This window comes from Ahaetulla prasina, chromosome 1, assembly GCF_028640845.1.
Source record: "Ahaetulla prasina isolate Xishuangbanna chromosome 1, ASM2864084v1, whole genome shotgun sequence".
NCBI lineage: Eukaryota > Metazoa > Chordata > Lepidosauria > Squamata > Colubridae > Ahaetulla > Ahaetulla prasina.
In genome coordinates, this window is record NC_080539.1 from 96095468 (window position 1) to 96115464 (window position 19997).

At 35.4% G+C, this 19997-nt stretch overlaps 1 protein-coding gene across 1 annotated transcript in view; it reads left to right on the forward strand.

Moving 5' to 3' along the window:
• The window catches only part of SYNE1 (spectrin repeat containing nuclear envelope protein 1), a 363177-nt gene that overhangs the window by 243025 nt on the left and 100155 nt on the right, over positions 1 to 19997 (forward strand). Inside the window, exons 98-112 of the mRNA XM_058172424.1 lie at positions 585 to 716; positions 904 to 1059; positions 3748 to 3957; positions 5749 to 5850; positions 6554 to 6673; positions 7033 to 7233; positions 9083 to 9256; positions 11183 to 11314; positions 12640 to 12836; positions 14057 to 14189; positions 14467 to 14649; positions 16532 to 16681; positions 17536 to 17712; positions 18747 to 18902; positions 19822 to 19977. Coding sequence (XP_058028407.1) covers positions 585 to 716; positions 904 to 1059; positions 3748 to 3957; positions 5749 to 5850; positions 6554 to 6673; positions 7033 to 7233; positions 9083 to 9256; positions 11183 to 11314; positions 12640 to 12836; positions 14057 to 14189; positions 14467 to 14649; positions 16532 to 16681; positions 17536 to 17712; positions 18747 to 18902; positions 19822 to 19977 — 2379 coding nt within the window. The remainder of the gene's footprint in view (positions 1 to 584; positions 717 to 903; positions 1060 to 3747; positions 3958 to 5748; positions 5851 to 6553; positions 6674 to 7032; positions 7234 to 9082; positions 9257 to 11182; positions 11315 to 12639; positions 12837 to 14056; positions 14190 to 14466; positions 14650 to 16531; positions 16682 to 17535; positions 17713 to 18746; positions 18903 to 19821; positions 19978 to 19997) is intronic.

Genomic DNA, 19997 nt, shown 5'->3' on the forward strand with positions numbered 1-19997 from the left:
GAGGAACTTACAGAGCCGATCAAGACCGGGAGTTAGTCTCTGGGAGACTAACAATGTTCTAGAACAGAGCCCCCCAACCTTTGGGGCACCAGGGTCCAGTTCTATGGATAAAGGTTTTTCCAGGGACTGGAGGGGGCGTGGTTTTACATGTTGCCTGCATATCACAGATGGGGCTTGCCTTGCTTGCGCGGCCTGGTTTCTTGCATGCTGCAGTCTGGTGCCAGTCCATGGACTGGAGATTGGAGACCCCTGTTCTACAATATTAGAAATGGCAAAGCCATTCATGTTCCATAATAAGTGCTTGTCCAAGCTTGTCCAAGAGCTGCCAACTTGTACAAACTGCATGAGCCATACAAAGATGATTGAGAGGGGACTTGGGTGCAAAGCAAATTTTAACACTTTGAACTGTTGATTAATAGGGCTATTTTTTTAGTTTGCTACCCAGTTGGGTCAGTCTATAAGTATTATTAAATAAACAAACATCTAAAACAATCCTAACAGGGTAAGGAGAAGGGGAAAAAAGTTTCATTTATTTTTCTCATATCTCTAAAATATTTTAATTATTGTTTTTTTCCCCCTAACAGGTTTACAGTAGACCAAACCGGCTTATGTCTGGCATGCCATTGCACAAAGAAGAAGGGAAGGCTCAAGATAAAGCATCGGTTAAATATTTACTGGTTGGTTTGAATGAGGCTTTCAAAAGTGTTCCTTCCCAGGTAGAATATTTTAATTTTAATCGCTTAAAAAAATCTTAGCTGTTTTGTAGAATAAGTTAGACAATATTTTAAGTGATTTAAAAAAATGTATTTGCAAAGATAAAATCTTGCTGCCGCCCCCCCCCCTCCAGATATATAACTAGAATAACAGTCTTTTTTCCCCTTTTTTATTGATTTTTTTTTTCAGGCTAGAGGTGCTGAAAAGGAGAATCTGCAGTTTGAGCAAAAACTATACAGAGGTGTTTCAGCCACCTCGTCTTGGCTAGATGGAGTTGAAGAACATTTGTTTGTTGCCACGGCCCTGTTACCTGAAGTGACAGAAACATGCCTTGATAATCAAGAAGTAAGACAATCATTAACCTATGAGTTAAATTTGACCTCTTTTCAGTTACCTGAAGAGAAGGCTATACAAGATATGTTTATTAGCATTAATTGTGGAAGAAACAATGCAAAAATACGCTTTGTGCCTTTATGGCAGAAAAACATATTTCATTTGCATTAAAGTAAGTCCCCGAAGTGTACTATAATATTTATGGAACTACCTTCTGGATGGATCTGTCATTGAAAATTTGTTAGGTTAGTGCTACCCTTTGCATTCCTAGAAAGTAAATCAATATGTACAAAATTGGCTTCTTGGATTGTAGCATACATAGTGTTTATCCAAATTAAGCCAAATAATAAAAGGACACTGGTAAAATCACTGCTTGGGAAATAAATGAACAGACTAAGTCAGGGGTCAGCAAACTGCGGCTCTGGAGCTGCATGTGGCTCTTTCACCCCTCTGCTGCGGCTTCCTGTCACTAAAAATATGTGTCACAACCACCAATGTGCAACACCCACCATCATGCAATTTATTGAGCTTTTCAACCCCTGATAGGTCAACCATGGATAAATCCAAGAAAAGAAAAGTTTCAGAAGAAAACAGAACGTTTAATTCAACTGCTACATATGCTAGGTTTTTTTAAAAAGTTTTATTTCCATTTTCCAACAACATATTCAATGTACAGTCTCTTATTCAACATTGATCATTAACTTTCATTTGTTACTTATTCGGGCCTGCTCAGCTACCACTTTCTTCCTTAACACAAACTTTCCTCTTCCCTTCTCTACCTTCTTCTACTTTCTCCATCCTTCCTCTCCTTCACTTTTCTACTTCCTCTCCTCCTTCCCCACTCCTCTCTTCTTCCACCCTTTCTAACCCTCTCTCTTTCCCCTTTCTTCTTCCTTTCCTTTCCCCCTCTTCTACGTCTCTCTTTTCCTACCTACTTTCTTCCTTCGCTCTCTCTACTCCTCTCTCCCTTTCCATTCCCTTCTGAAATGGCAGCTGAGCAACCCCGATTTCATTTCAAATTATTTCTATTTTTTAATTACATATCTTCAATCATTCCTGTACATTAATAATCCACCCCTCCCCCTCCCTTCCCCTCCCTCCCCCCCTTCCCCCCATCCTCCCCCCGAGACTTCCCAGAACAAAGTACGGGGTATAAAATTAAAAATCATAAATTAAAATACAACATAAGTCATAATCCATAGTCACTCCTCACCCTTTGTACCCTCAACTCCTTTCCCAATTAAACATATAGACTAATATAATACAATTCCTAAATTCACTCGTAAGCTATTTGGTAGTTTTTAGTCTGATACTTATTTTGAATGTAATCAATCCACATTCTCCATTCCGATACATATTTCTCTTATGTATAGTCTTTCAAATACGAGAGATTTTAGCCATCTCTGCCAAATTTGATATTTAAGTATCCATTCTTCGATTGTAGGCAAAATTTTCTTCCAATATTGTGCAATTACATATGCTAGTTTTGTGACCGCTCAAGAAATAGGCACAGGAAGGGTTTTGTGGCTCTCCCGGTGTTTTGTTTTCTGTGGGAAATGGGTCCAAATGGCTCTGAGTGTTTAGGTTGCCGACCCCTGGCCTAAGTGAATTCCTTGAAACTGTGATCTGTATGTTCGAGAGAGAAATGAGAGGTTGTGATCATCCTTCTCACCTCTGTTTGCCATCAGCTTTTAGAACCATTGGATTTGGATATTGTAAATATGTTTAGATTTGAGATATAATTCTTACGCTATTCCTATTGCTAACATGAGTAGTCAAGGAACACATACCAATAAACCTTGAGTTATGATGGTAATTGGAACTGGAAATTCCGTCACTAAACAGTGATGGAAGTCACATGACCACATTACTTTGTGACAACAGATGCAGTTAATGTTGTAAACTGTCTCCTCCCCCAGGACTTCATTGGTTGTTAAACTGGAAGAGGTGGGAATCCCAGTCAAGGAGTGCAGGGGTTGCATAAGTACCATGGGATGTGTGTGCACCATGGACTACAAGGGGTGTACTGATGCCGTAGCCATGCTACAGACTACAGGCAGATGGACAGTGAGGCTGTGGGCAGGGGGTGCTGCAGACATGGATGGAGGGGGTGCTATGGAATACGAGATCCCTGGGATCTAATTTTCCATAATGGAGATCCTCAAAGAAAAAGCATTGGGGATGACTTATACAAGTAACTCACAACCTTCTGTGCTGGCTTTGCTTGTGGGAAGCCAGCAGCAGTGGTGGGTTGCTCCCGGTTAGGTCTGGTTGTTGTAAACCGGTAGTAACAGTGGTGAGAGGCTCCGCCAACCCAGCCAGATATCATCATAGACGATCTGCACATGCGCACGCTCCCGTTGCAAACCAGTAGCGGAGGTAAGTAGAAAACCACGCCTGGCCAGCAAGGAAGGTCACAACTGGCAATCAAGTGACTGCGAGATTGTCATTGTAAGCCAATTGTCAAGTGCCCAAAACACAATCCCTTATCTATAGAGCTGCTGTGACAAATATATCTTGAGGATCCATCCTAAGTATCACTCATTCAATGCCATTGTAGCTTGAACAATCTCTGAATGAATGGTCGTAACCTGAGCACTACCGAAATAATATTGTTTTTCACAATCATCTACGGTTATCTATTTTGTTTTACAAAGTATTAATTTTAAAAGCATGTTGTTTTTATTTAATACATTTTAGTCTCTTGCTAAAGATATCAAGGAGATGACAGAAAAAATGGATAAGAGCAAGGATTTATTTTCTCACGTGTTTCCTGAGACTGCTGATAACCGAGATGTTATAGGAGACACTTTGGACAGTTTGTTACAGAGATTAACATTACTAGATACACTAGTAAATCAAAGATGCCAGCATATGAAAGAGAGACTTCAGCAGATACTTAATTTTCAGGTAAATTTTGTCCTATTTTCTTAAGAATTTCTACCGTACATACCAGTGGTGAGTTTCAAAAATTTTTATTACCGGTTCTGTGGGCGTGGCTTGGTGGGCATGAAGGGGAAGGAAACTGTAATATCTCCATTCCCACCCCACTCCAAGGGAAGGTTACTGCAAAATCCTCATTTCCTCCCAATCAGCTGGGACTTGGGAGGCAGAGAATAGATGGGGGCGGGGCCAGTCAGAATTTTTACTACTGGTACTCCTAACTACTCAAAATTTCCGCTACTGGTTTTCCAAAACTGGTCAGAACCTGCTGAAACCCACCTCTGGTACAGACTGTTAAAAGTTGAAAAGTGTGTAATGTAATTATATTTCTCTGAGCCAGTTTGGTATAGTGGTTAAGGCACCAGGCTAGAAATAAAGAGATTATTAGTTCTAGTCCTACTTTAGGTATAAAAACAGTCAGATGATTTGGGATCAATCTCTAACAAAGCACTTCCAAAAAATCTTGGCAAAAAAACTTTCATCAGGAGTCAAAACTGATTCAAAAGTGCACAGAGCCACACAAAATATATTTCTACATATAGATTCTTTCTTGCTATCAGAAGCTTATGTAAAAATATAATAGTAAAAAGATCCAGTTGCTGCTTGTAGCATGTTAATAGCTATGTCTGCAGTATGTTCAGTCTCTAAATAATGTGGTATTTAGGATTGGGCTCAATACAAAAGTTACTCCCAAAGGTGCTCTTTTCAAAAAGCAACTGGGTTTTGTTTTTCAAAGTCCAATTGCCTTTTGAAAAGAGCACCTTTGGGACAATCATGACCTGGATGCCTGAGAATCTCCATAGGTACAAAGGTCACTAATTTTACCAAAGCATATTGACGTATAAATGATCAAATAAATAGAGATGCCAAAAATTGCAGGATTATCTTATCAACGCCAGACAAAACTCCCAAGTAACCTGATAGCCCTTGCATTGACACAGCATGGATTTCGTTTGCAAAGACATACTAAATACCAAAGCAATAACTAACTACACTGTTTTAAAAGTTAAAGCAATATTAAGAAGCTATTTGGTAAATAAAACCATTTCTGCAAACCTTGCCAAGAAAATTGTAGGGATTTGTCCAGGCAGCCATCAGGAGTCAAAAACTGACCGAAAGGGGCACACACATCCAAACGTTTTTGTATACAAATTAAGATCTTGGTTCATGAAGTAATTCACCAAATGAAAGAATAGCCTCCCACTTAATGCCATCTCTTTCTCTAAGAAAGGATAACTAATGCCTTTACCAGACAATGAAAGACACCAATTCTGAGGAACAGGAAACTAGTTTAGTTCAGTTCATCATGTACAGTTCCTACCATTCCTGTCCTATTGTTCCCTTTCATTATATCAAATTAATATAGTTGTTGCATACTTTTGCTTATATATATGTTTATATGATGTGTTGTTGTTTTATGTTGATGCTTGTGTATACTGTTGTGACAAAATAAAATAATTTAAAAAAAAGATAACTAAGGATAGCAAGAGCTATCAGCGCAGGTTGTTGATTGTATAGCCAATGTATAATACAAGTTGAATGGTGCTAGTCACTCAGTAATTGTACAGGAATTGGGAGTTCTTCTGGCTTATAATAATCTCTTCTGAAAATTTGAGTCAATCTCAAGTTTTATTACCTGCAAACTGCCTGTTATCACAAGCCACAAGGAAAAACATTGTACAAAAGAAAACTTGGACAATAATGAAAATAATGTTCTGTTATTTCCATGTATTAACTTTTTTTTTCAATTACCAACAGAATGACCTGAAGTTGATGTTTACTTTATTAGCTGATAATAAGTATATTGCACTGCAGAAACTAGCAGAAGCAGTTGAACGCCCTGAAACAGAACAAATACAGGTACTATTGATTGAACATTTTTATATTCTTAAGGATGGAAAAAGATATGGTATAATGAACACCAAAAAGTTACTTAGAAGATAGTATCATACTTCAGGCAGTGCCCATCAGTATTTATGCTAATGAATAAATAATGCCTGAAATATTTTTTGTATGGGAGTAAATAGACATGCCTTTGAAAAAGAATTCTGCTTGGCAGTATTATAAATTTCAACAATAATTTAGTTTTCTTTTCTTACATTTTGTCAGATTGTGGGTACAATATAAACTTATGTTTCTTAACCTGACTGAGCAGCTCTACAGCAGAAAGTATATATAAAATTAACTTGGTGAATTTTTAGAACTTCAAGAAATATTTAAATGTCAGCAAGAATAATGAACACGCTCCTAAAGAACCCAAAATATTTTTTGTGCCTAATAACCCACAGATGATTAAAAACCTTTCTTTTGTCTTTGACAAATAGCATACAATCAGAATTGTAGTGTAGTGTAGTGTCATATCATATATCATATTCTGATAAGTATTTCTCACCAAGAGACTTGGTTTGATTTTAACATTTAATCAGACTAACATCTGGAATGTTGCTTATTCCTAGGTTTATCTCATGTAAATATCATCTCTACTGAATTTCCATTCTTTACATCAAGGCTCCTTGAAATTTAGGTTTTTTGACATTACAGTGAATTGTTCTTCTTTATATAGGCTATTGAACAAGTAGAACAAGGACTGAAAGAATTAGATACAGGTATCACTGAATTAAAGAAGCGTGGAGATAAATTGCAAATTGATCAATCTTTCATGCAAGAATTATCCAAACTTCAGGTAATAAAACTATTAGAAACTACTTTTTAGAATTATCAGCATAGTAGTTGTTTTCCTTTTTTGCTGATGAACAATCTATTTATGATTTATTATCTATTTATAGATAAGAAATTCATTTTACATGAAACAGATGTAAAATAACTTCAGAAGATTGCAAAAATCACTGTGTTTGCTTCATTTGTCAACTGAAATTCAAAAATAAAATTTTGCTGGAAACGTAATGATCTTAAGGAGTTAATGTAGCTCATATAGCTCCCTTATCCTGATTGCCATTACTGGCCCTAAGTAATTGAACTTGTATTCTAATTTCTTTACCTTCTGTGATTATAATGTAATTTCTTTTTCTTTTCATGTATCAGGATATGTATGATGAGTTAATCATGATCATAGGATCACGGCGCAGTGGATTGAACCAAAATCTGGCACTGAAGGGGCAGTACGACCAAGCTTTGCAGGATCTGGCTGACCTGATTGAAACTGGGAAAGAAAAGATGGCAGGTGATCATAAACTGATAGTTGTCTCCAAAAAGGAAATCCAACAGCTTCTTGACAAGCACAAGGTAAAAACAATTCTTACATTTATAATTTATAATCTTGCTGCCATTTAATAGAGTCCTTCGTAATTCTTCTGTTTCCCAATCTGGAAAGAGAGTAGTTATTTCAATGTGCTTAAATGCCATTTGGAATAATTTTAAAGCTAATGATGGCGAAAAGAAATTTTATTTACTTATGCAAATATTTACCTCAAAAGACTCATAAAATAAATGACTCTTGTACAATAATAAATGGACCACACAAAATACAGAGTTGATGAAAATAACTGTCAAAATGTCAAACTATGAAGAGCAGACTAGTAAGGGCTGCCTTCACGGTTTGGCATTCCTGTCCCTCATTTGTGTCAAAATAAATAAATAAAATGCTTTTGACTGCAAAAAGTAAGCAAGGCAGTGGTTCCATGTACTTCAAGGTGACAGAATATTTCATGGTTTGGGTTGTCACTTCTTTAATGTTATATTCTCAGCAGCCATTCTCAAGACAGGACAAGCTAAGTCATGTAGAATTGTATAAATTAAAATCAGTCAGATTTGACCTATAAACCTATTTATTTGTTTAGTACAATTTAAAGTCTACCAAGATCCAAATACATCTGGGTTAACTTGTACTTTTTAAAAAAATAATAGAGATCTAGAACGCAAATTCCCTATGGCAAACAGTCAAATTTCAATGGCTTTATTAATGTGATCAGGATGGGAACCAGTGGTGGAATTCAAATTTTTTAACTACCGGTTCTGTGGGCGTGGCTTGGTGAGCGAGGCAGGGGAAGGATATTGCAAAATCTCCATTCCCACCACACTCCAGGGGAAGGATACTACAAAATCCCCTTTCCCTCCCCACGCCTGGGGAAGGATATCGCAAAATCTCCATTCCCACCACACTCCAGGAAAAGGATACTGCAAAATCCCCATTCTCTCCCCACTCCTGGGGGAAGGATAATGCAAAATCTCCATTCCCACCCAACTCTGGGGCCAGCCAGAGATGATATTTGCCAGTTCTCTAAACTACTCAAAATTTCCGCTACCGGTTCTCTAGAACCTATCAAAACCTGCTGAATAGCACCCCTGGTGGGAACCTTACAAATCTCTTAGCAATCATTGCTATAACTGAAGGACAGTTTCTATTAAACTATTAAATTTCTATTAAATTTAATCATCTGTTTGTAATAAAGCCACTACATTTTGTTCTAGTTGTGCCTTCTGAGTTGTTTTAAAAGGTAGCCCCATATAAAGTGAATTGGAGTAGTCTAAATACAAGATGATTAAGGCTTGAGTCATAATGGAATAGATTCCCCCCCCCCAGGAGTAGACATGTTTTAATAGTACATTAACCAGAGTTTATAGGAATATTTCAAATAATTAAGTTTCAAAATTGTGATTTAATCTTGGGTGTATTTGTATAAACACTGCTATTTTGTTTTGGGATGCAAAATTAGTTTAAATGCAAAACCACATTATTTAAAAATGTCAAGGATGCTTGCTTCTGACCTGCAGTTGAGACAAAACAAATACACTGAATACTCTGATTCCTAGTATGCATGTGAGGAAGGAATGTAAATTCCTTAAAGCTGTACACCGCCCTGAGTCCTTCGGGAGAAGGGCGGTATAAAAATCGAATAAAATAAATAAAAATAAATAAATAAAATTCAATCTTCTCTGAAAGATAGAAAGTTTTTTAGCTAAGCAAGATGCATACTCTGAATAGATTCTGAAGCAAAATCTGTTCCATTGCTCAGAATATAAATGAGACACAAACTATGGGGAAATCAGGAAATTAAAATTTTAGATTGTTTGTACAACATCAGAATATTAATGAAATATTATGGTTAATAACAAATAATTATAATTTTCTCAGGAATATTTCCAAGGACTAGAGGCACACACGATCCTAACAGAAACTCTTTTTAGAAAAATAAGCAGCTTTGCTCTTGTGAAGGAAACTCAAATCCATGTAGATCTAATGGCACAGGGCTCTGCAGTGTTAAAACAAGCTCATAAGAAAGGAGTGGAGCTGGAATATATTCTAGAGGTAAAGTTTTCTTTTTTCTTTTGCTTTAAATTTTAACTTTTCATTAAGTTTGCCTGTGGCATCAAAAGTTTCTTAAGAAAAGTTATGCAAATGTTTGAGGAGGGACACAATTTGTCTCCTGAAAACATCAGATCAAAAATTCAGAATCATTTGAGCAACCCCAAAATCATTTTGCTACCTGGGCGGTATGGAAATTTTATAACTTCATTTTCATCCCATATATTATATATTATATTATATTAATTGTTTATTAATTTATTTGGCCAAAAAAATCTTAAAAATTGGTAGTAATTTTTGCACATACTTGTGTAATACAGGTAATCCTTGACTTATGACCACAACTGAGCCAACAATTTCTGTTTTGTTTTTTTTGTTTTGCATTTATATCCCGCCCTTCTCCGAAGACTCAGGGCGGCTTACACTATGTTAGCAATAGTCTTCATCCTATTTGTATATTTATATACAAAGTCAAGCTGTTGCTAAGCAAGGCATGTTGAGCAAAACAGTTGTTAAGTGAATTTTGCCAAATTTTACAATCTTTCTTGTCATAAATGCCATGCCAGTTGTCAAGCATCCAAATTTTGTTTATGTGACGACAGGCATGCTGCAGTGGTCCTAAATGTGAAAAAAATGATCATAAATCATTTTTTTCAGTGCCGTTGTAACTTTGAATGGTCACTAAATGAATGGTTGTAAATCGAGGGCTCCATTTATACACATCCTTGAATCCAATTTTCTAAAATTGTTTTTGCAATGAATATTCCCTAATGTTCATGTTCATATATTTTTCCTTAATCTACGTATTTTTATCCCTCCTGGTTTATTTGTTGTTGTTGTTATATAGCTGGATAAATAAACTTAAAACATCAGGAAAATGCCATTAAAGGTTGGTAAAGGAGGAATAGGCACTTAATCCTTTTTCCTTTTCTGATTATTTCAGTTTAAATATTTATCCTTGTTTAATGTCTCAATACACAATGACGTATGGCAGGGGTGTCCAAACTTGGTCCCTTTAAGACTTTTGGACTTCAACTCCCAGAGTTTTGGACTTCAACTCCCAGAGCTTTGCTGGCTGAGGGACTCTGGGAGTTGAAGTCCAAAAGTCTTAAAGGGACCAAGTTTGGACACCCCTGACGTATGGGATCCTGTAACCTGTTTTGTTCATTTGAGAGCTATTTGGAATGTCTCTGCAAATTCTATTGCAGAATTTCTCTGCAAATCATGCAACAGTCTTCCACTTAAATAAAACTTGAAACTGGAGCAGTGACAACTTTCTGAGTTGAATGACTGCGAACTACTTTCCTTTTTAAAGGCAAAATGAGCTGCTTTTTGGTGTACTTCACTTGAAACTGCTCAAGTCAACAGAGGGTATTGCACATATAGAGAATAACCAAACTAGCAAAATAAAACAAAAAGGGTCTTTTCAAATGTTCTTGAAATTTTAACATAAATGTTTTTAGGATGCAAACAGTAGCAATAGCACTATTACAGCCTTTTCTAAGCAATTTACAGAGCCAGCTTTTTGCCTCTGACAATATGGGTCCTCATTCTATCAACCTCGGAAGGATGGAAGGCTGAGTCAATTTTGAGCCGGTGAGAATTGAACTCTTGGCAGTTGGCAGAATGAGCCTGCAATACTGCATTCTAACCACTGCGCCACCATGGCTCTTGCAGTATGATTCTGCTCTCATTTTAAAAAAAATGTTAGGACCAAGAAGGTACCAAAATAAGTTTGAGGGGAAAAAGGGAACCCAAAGAGCTAATAGCAGTTCTCAGAAAATTTGGAACATTTGAAATACTGTAGTTCCTGTTAAAATGATTTTTTTAAAGATGACCTATCTCAATCAATTCAGCATGGAATAGTTTTCTGTTAGAGACATGTTTGAAAAACACTCAGAAATTATTTGGCAATTATTTGGTTTACAGACTTGGATGCATTTAGAAGAAGAATATCAGGAACTCACACAGCAGTTGGAGGCTGTTGAAACCAACATTCCTAGTGTTGGCTTGGTAGAGGAATCTGAGGAACGGCTTACTGATCGGATTTCACTTTATCAGGTAATGGCAGTAATTTGTCCATCTGCATTCTTGCAAATCTGTACACACAAACATTTTAGGGGTGACATTGCAGCTCATCCTGCCCTCCCCTGGCTGCAGTTAGGAACAGGAGAGACGTTTTTCTAGCTGAGTTAACAACACTGAACAAATGCTTGAAGAGAATACAAGCAGGACATCATGTCAGATATCTTTTGGAGTTTGTGCATTTACACTAAAAATCAAAATAGACATTTATTTGATAAAATGATAAGATGTATATATATAACCCAATGCAAATGTGTGCATATTTTTTCTACTTTATTATGCATACATGAGAGGGATTGATTCTTTTTAAGTAGTCAAGTTTTTAGGGGGGAAAGTAAATAATGGGTTTATTTACTTCCCCCCCCCCCAAAGATCTGTTACAACCTGGAATATAACTACCTGGAGACAAGAATAGAGAAGACAGCTGTGATTATATATAATTTTGAGTGATTTTGGGGTTGTTGTTGTTTTCCATTAATTGGATAAATTAGTTAGACATAAACTAAGTAAGTTGCATATATCGCAGCACAGAACTAATATATTTTTTTCTGGGAACCTGTACATGAAGAGAAAAGGCTTATCTCTTCTTTTCCTACAAGACCGTGCATATAAATGTATGAACTACTAAGCTCTAGACAGGAATAGTTCTTGTGCATTCAAGTGGAAACTTTTTCCATAAGTATTCAAGCCCCATTTGCAGTTACATTTTGCTACTGATTGTTCTAAGGAGGGGAAAGGGAAATTCTTTTGCCCCAGACCTTGTGTTATAGGTTTGGATGATTCTCTTCACATCTGTCATTTATTAAAAAAAGAAAATCATGACTGGATATTATATGTTGGAAATAAAATTCTCTAACATTTTCCTAGATCACAGTCATTGTTAAGAATTAGTTTTTTCTTTGCAAATATCATCCAAGCCTGTATCCGTATTATTTCCTGTGGCAATTATTTCTAACTTAATTTAGGCTAAAAGTCAAACCATACGGTTGCAACATGTGAGTGTATGATATGTAGAATATTTGAATGTGCATGTATGGCATGCATGTATATGAGCATGTGTGCATTCGAGTATGCATGTATGGAAAGTTAAGAGTATCTGGGTGAACTAGAAGCAAAGAATCCATTAACTGTGAACAAGGTTTAATGTATACTTCTCTGAATTGTTACCGAAATGTATGTTTTCACATCAACAGGGAACATTTTAATGGTAAAGTTGTAGGTACCTTTTTCCTTATGGATTATAGTAAAGAAAGAAATCATTGCAGTTTCATATTGTCTCTTATTGTCTTTTGTTATCAAAGCATTTGAAATCTAGTCTTACTCAACACCAACCCAAACTTTACCAAGTGCTGGATGATGGGAAAAAACTACTGTTCTCTGTGACATGTTCAGAATTGGAAACTCAACTGAACCAGATAGGGGAACATTGGCTAAATACTACCAACAAAGTTACTAAGGAAATGCACAGACTGGAAACTATACTTAAACTCTGGACAAGGTATTGCAAATGACATGAAAAACAATAGGTTTGGATTCTTTATCATTTTGTATTTCATCAATACAGTTACCTTTATTTTATTATGTTTTGAAATTTAAGATAATTCCAGGAAAACAATGCTAGAGTTCAACTTTCAATCCTAGCTAACTATTATTGGCATCCAACCTGGGGAAGAGTTGAATTATTACAGTATTTCCAGGGATTTATATACTTTTAGTTTATTGTTGCAGTTGCTTTATAATTTAACTGTGTTGGATATAACCCATCCATAATGTTTTGAGTTGGGTAGGCTATAAAAACTGTAAAATGAATAAATGAGTGATGAATGAATGAATTATAAAGTATCATTCAATGAGTCCAAAGCAGCCTAAATTAATTATATTTTCCCTCCATTGCCAAAGCAGATAATCTGGCTTGCAGGAGCATTATTTACTTTAGAAATATCATATTTCTAAATGAAAAACACTAAGAAAGTGTGGAATCTAAGACACACTAGAAAGAAACTATAAAATACCTTCCAGGAAGGAAGAGTTGAATTTTATGTTTCGTTGTGTAATGCTCAGATTACATACTGTCATGGCTCTTGACTGCCATTTGCTTTTTCAAATAAGAGAGTCTTTGCGAATCACAAAATCTGTCTGCTTCTTCCAAAGGAAGTATTGAAATTGGTGTGTGTGTGTGTGTGTATTTGTTTTCTGAGGTTTTTGCGGGTGTTTGTATGTAGGTCTTTGGTTATTCGGGTTTTCTCCCGCGTAAAATTGGAAGTGTCTTGGCAACGTTTCGACGAAGTCTCATTCGTCATCTTCAGGCTTCAGCTTCGTGTTTTTGGGAGCAAAAACTCCCAGAAACACGAAGCTGAAGCCTGAAGATGACGAATGAGACTTCGTCGAAACGTCGCCAAGACACTTCCAATTTTACGCGGGAGAAAACCCGAACAACCAAAGACCTACATACAAACACCCATGAAAACCTCAGAAAACAAAGATAGATAAATAGATAGATAGATAGATAGATAGATAGATAGATAGATAGATAGATAAAGAGCTGTTGCTTGTGACAGTGTACAATTTTACATAAAAATAATCAGTGGAATTTAAATGAATGTGAATAGTCAAGATAAAATATTTTTATCAGGAACCTTTTAAATGATCAGAGAATGACTTCATGAAAGTGAATATTTGTGGCTTAATATGAAATGTATTTGTCCATCAACTTTATAGATATCAGAGTGAATCGGATGAGCTGATTCATTGGCTCCAGTCAGCAATGGACCGTCTGAAATATTGGACCCAGCAATCTATCACAGTTCCTCAAGAACTAGAAATGATTCGAGATCATCTGAATGCATTTTTGGTAGGTATGAATAAAAAAATATAGAGCCATTGACATTTCACGATCTAATTGTTTAGTAACATAATTGTTTCAGCTGCGGAATAAAATGTATAATGGCAATATCCAGAACTATTGTATATTTGGAGCCTAATTAATCGTGCATGTATATATTACAGTGCTGTGCACTCTTAATTATCAGTTCAAAATAAAGCATTTCCGTTCTATTCATACTCCAATGAACAGTTTATTGATAAAACTGCTGAAACCTGCTAGTTTTTACAAATTAAAATTATTTCAGGAATTTTCCAAAGAAGTTGATGCAAAGTCATCCCAAAAATCTACTGTTCTGAGCACTGGAAATCATCTTCTCCGGCTGAAGAAGGTGGATACTGCATCTTTGAGGGCTGGACTGTCACAAATTGATAATCAGTGGACAGAACTCCTCATACAGATTCCAGTAGTGCAGGAAAAACTGCATCAGGTAAGGAAAATTCAGTTCACTACATATGATTTCATTCAATGCACAGGCAAATACATATTAGTACTTTTTCTGGCAATCTTCTATTCAGGCATTGCTCATAAATTTCTTCTTTCCAGAAACTCAACCCTGTTTTCAGGAAATAGATGGCTGCAAAAGCTTCAAAGACATGACCCAACTAGATAAATTATTTTAATATAGATAAATAGTCATATATATTCAAATGTCTGCATACTGAACAGCACAGGAATAAAACCCTGTGCATTTGTCAGCCTTTTCTGAATTAAAAGTTTTTAGTCCGTTCTTTTCCCAGAAGTGTACTATTTAAACCATCTACTATGCTGATGTGCCTTTGTACTTCAGCTGTGTCTTGTTTCTCCACAGTGGCTCCATCCCCATAACTGGTACAGTAGTTTCCAATATTTTGATACTGGTTAGCAAGACTGTGCTTTCCAAACAAGTCCTTTGCAAAATGTTCTAGCATGAACGAAGACTGTCTGCTTGAAGTATAAAGAAAACTATATCCTTCAGAAGGCTATGCTCAGTTGCATGTGTGCATGGTACATGTCTATGCATACATAATATTTCTACATTGGGACTGTCAGTAAAACAAAGCAGCTGTACTTGCACACAAAGGTAGACATCTGAAGACAGATTTTGAAGGAGAGGTGGGAATAGAATAGAATAGAATTTTTTATTGGCAAAGTGTGATTGGACACGCAAGGAATTTGTCTTGGTGCATATGCTCTCAGTGTACATAAAAGAAAAGATACCTTCATCAAGATACAATTACAACACTTAATGATAGTCATAGGCTACAAATAAGCAATCAGGAAACAATCAATTTCAATATAAATTGTAAGGATAAAAGCAACAAAGTTACAGTCATACAGTCATAAGCGGTAGGAGATAGGTGATGGGAACGATGAGAATCTTTCAGATGTGACTACTGTAAAAAGAAGAAACTGTCCATATATATTAATATTTGCCAAGCACATTTTTTCCAATTCAAATTCCAGTGCTTTGCAGTGCTCATATTAGCAGTGATCCAGTGATTCTTCCACTCAGGGAAGAAAAAATAGAACTGGATTTGACAAAACCTTTTGTGAATATAATGGCTAATACTGCAAAATACAAATGTTCTAAAATTAGTGTTTTCAGTGGAGTTGTATGTGATATTTTGGCAGTGATTTTTTGTGATTATTTGAATATGATAACCCTAGAATGGAGATAATAAGTTGGCAATTATTACAAGGAAGTAATTGATTAAGCAGCAGTACTGTAATAAATTTATGACAGGGTACAGTGGAGTTCATTCACACATTTCAAATTCAATTCTGGAGAAGATGAGACAGTGGTATTTTTCCAACTTACAGCAATTCTGTGTATAGATGTTATGAACACCTTGTTGGGCTGTAATATATGGAAACATATGCCACATCTTTTTACTAACACATGGATTGAACTAAATAAATAATACCAGTATAATTCAAAAATTTAATTTTAGGCAATTTACTTTGAATTAAATTGTATTGATATTAATGGGATTTATATATACATATAAATGCAATTGTTGGTAGTGAAAGGCAAAGTATCTTTAAAGTACTGGCAGTTATATTTTGTGTGTATGTGCGTATACTATATATATATTCTCTGTCTGTCTCTGTCAGAGAGAGAGAGAGAGGGAGAGAGAGATTATAATATATATAATTTAATATTTTTATTATATCTTTCATTTCTCTTTGGTTATGTTGAACATCTTCAAATTAGAAAAGTTGGTTTCATATCTTAACATATATTCTCCATCATAATATATACACAATGATATACTTACAAACAAAGCATGTACTGGCTCTTAGTTTTCGTTTGATTGACTTTTTTACAGCTCCAAATGGATAAGCTTCCTTCTCGCCATGCCATCACAGAAGTTATGAGTTGGATTACTTTGATGGAAAATGCTATTTCTAAGGATGAGGAAAACATAAAAAATATAGTGGGACACAAAGCTGTCCAGGAATACCTCCAGAAATATAAGGTATTTAAAGAGGGAGTAGTTGGAAAATCACTTTACATTGATACCTGCTAGCTAATTGAAGTGGATCTGGTTTTAGACAAGTACATATTTAATTTGTGGAGTTGCATTTGAAAGTTGTAATACCCCATTGATTTAGGATGTAAGTTTCTAATTACTGGACTTTTGCCTATAATTACCCTGTGGAAATGCTTCAGTGGTTCATCTCCTGTCCCTGTTGCTTCCAGCTAGTTTTGGTAGTGCGGAAGAGATCAAGCCTGAGACAATTTCTTTGTGTGGTTCTCAGAACAAGGTGCCCTCTCCACTTCTGTTTAACATCAATATGAGGGCATCAGGGAAGGTAAGATATCATCAATATGGTGATGATAACTAGTAATACACGCTGACAGGGCTGAACAGATATTAATGTTATTAATGTTCTAGATATCAATATTCCATCTTCATGCCTGGAACCTGTTGGGGCATGGCTTGGAAGGAACAAGCTCAGGTATAGCCCTAGCAAGGCCATGTCTTGGATACAAGGACTTTCTTTTTCCAAAGATTGTCAACATTTATTTTTAGTAGGAAATAATTCTCTACAGGATTATTTTTTGAATTTTCTCTTATGAAAAGAAATATTATAAGAGACAGCAGAACCATTTCTTGCCATCATCATCAAATAAGCAGCTTACTATGTAGAATGCTGAGAACAATTTACAATTTTCCCTTCCTCCTCAATGAATTAAAGAAAAAGTGTAGCATACTGGTGAACATTACAGCAGAAGTTTTAGCAAAGTTTGATGTAAGTCAAAATACAGCACGTGCTAGGATACATATTGTACTATATGAGAGTTTCTCTTCTGTCTATTTTTCACAAGGGCTTTAAGATTGATGTAAGCTGTAAGCAGTTAACTGTGGACTTCGTTAACCAATCAGTGTTACAGATTAGTAGTCAAGATGTGGAAAGCAAGCGTAGTGACAAGACGGATTTTGCCGAACAACTTGGAATGATGAATAGGCGGTGGCAGATTTTGCAGAGTCTGATAATGGAAAAGGTAATGAAATAAACTTGATATGTGTGAACATAGCTTATCTGACACTTTATATGCTGCTAAAAAGCTGCCTTCTGAAGGAAGAATTAATTCTGTGACTTCCACAGATAGTAATTTGTATACCAACTATAGTTCAGGCACATTTGTTCTGATGGTATCAAATGCTATCCATCAACAAAGCCAGATTGATGCAGTTTTATATGCTGTATCTATCTTCCCAGAGAGCAGCAATGACATCCCACCTGTATAATGCTACCCAAATAAATAAATAAATAAACCCTAGTAGGGTTCAGTTGCTAGTAATAATATTGTCTTTAATTTAGTAAATGCTACCATCTTTAAAAGCAGTTACTTTTATTTAAAACCAATATTTTTGTTGTTTAGTCTAACCTTATGTATCATGCTGTAGTTTTTACTTTTTCACTGTGTTCTTAGCATCTCTTTCTTAGAAAATTGTTGAACATTCACTTCCTGTTTTGTCATAACAAACCTTTTGCTGAGATACAACAAGGGGGCATTGATTCTAACCATGGGTTAGTTGAAATACATTCCACAAAATATGTAGAAATTTTGGCTTGCTGTAAGAAATTATACCTAAGAATTTAATTTCATACTAAATTGCATAAAGCACTGAAGTAAAATCTTCTCATCTTCAGTTAGGTTGAATTCGGTCATTGTAGTATCAGTCATTCCAATGAATTTGATTGATTGCTTTTGCTGGACTGAAATTTTAAAGTATGTAGTGGATTTTGATTCAAATTCATGATAAAACAACCTGTTCTATAAAAAAAACAGAATAAGTTTTACAAACAATTTGATTGTAAAAAAAATAGGATCAATACCCATTTATTTTTCCAGTGAAATATTTCTTTATTTAACAGTGAGAATTAAGAAATATGTGGATTTTATTTCCTTCCTTCCTTCCTTCCTTCCTTCCTTCCTTCCTTCCTTCCTTCCTTCCTTCCTTCCTCCCTCCCTCCCTCCCTCCCTCCCTCCCTCCCTCCCTCCCTCCCTCTCTCTTTCTTTCTTTCTTTTAGATTCAATTGTTGGAAGGTTTCCTTGAATCATGGACAGAATATGAAAATAACATTCAGAGCCTAAAAACATGGTTTGAAACTCAAGAGACAAAACTGAAGGAACAACAGAGAATTGGAGATCAAGCTTCAGTTCAAAATGTCCTAAAAGACTGTCAGGTAAAAACAGCTTTGCCATTAATTATGAATCAAATCTGTTTCATTATTTTATTGAAAAGAAGAGCAGAATGTAAGTTAATATCATTGAAATGCATATCTGGATAGATGTAAATCCCACTTAGTCAATACAATAATATTATTAATATAATTAGTTAGGTATGTTAATAAATGATATATGAATATTCCCTATTTGCTAGAACTCTTTTATTTATTGGTAAATAAATTGGTAAAAAAGTTGGGGATGTTTAATTTTTGGTGAGATTATTGGTGCCTCTTTTCTTCCTTTTCTTATAGGATTTGTTTTCTTTGTTCTTTTGTGTTGTTTTTGTTTTGTATTGTTCTTTGTTTTCAAATATGTTTATAAATGTGTAATCCACCCAGTGCCAAATGGGATAGGAATTTAATTTATTATTATATACACAACAATCATAGCTTCAAGTTCTTTAGCTGGTTTTGGCCTTCATATACATTAAGTTCTTCCCAAGAACCTAAGATATTGTAATTTATCAGCCTAGTATATGTGGGTCCAAGCAGTGTGGCCTTTTGTAATTGACATATGGAAGTTTTATCAATGTGCAATTAATTTATCAATTTTCTAAGTGCCATCCACTTTTTGGTATGGCACCAGTGTGCCAGTGGAGCCACCATGGCTGAATATGCCACAATCTTTCAACTTCAATTTTCAGATCTTTATTATCTTCCCTAATTCATTGTTTTCTGTTCTACTATCTCCTGACACAGATATTCTTTACTTTTAAATAAACTAGTACATTCATAATAGATATTTCTTATCGATAGTACAGTTCATTCTTTGTTGTACTGAATGTGAAAATTCTAATCATGAGTTGTTAATAATTAGTGATTTTACAAAAGCCTTATGCAGTTAAAGCACAATATGACAATTTTTTATTTCCTTCAGGAACTTGAAGATCAATTAAAAGCAAAAGAGATAGAACTTGAAAAAATTGAACAGACTGGCTTTTCCTTAATACAAAATAAAAAAGAAGAAGTCTGTGTTGCTGTTATGGATACCCTCCAGAAGCTAAATAATTCTTGGGCAAATTTGGACCACCAGGTAAGTAAGAAGGAATGCAA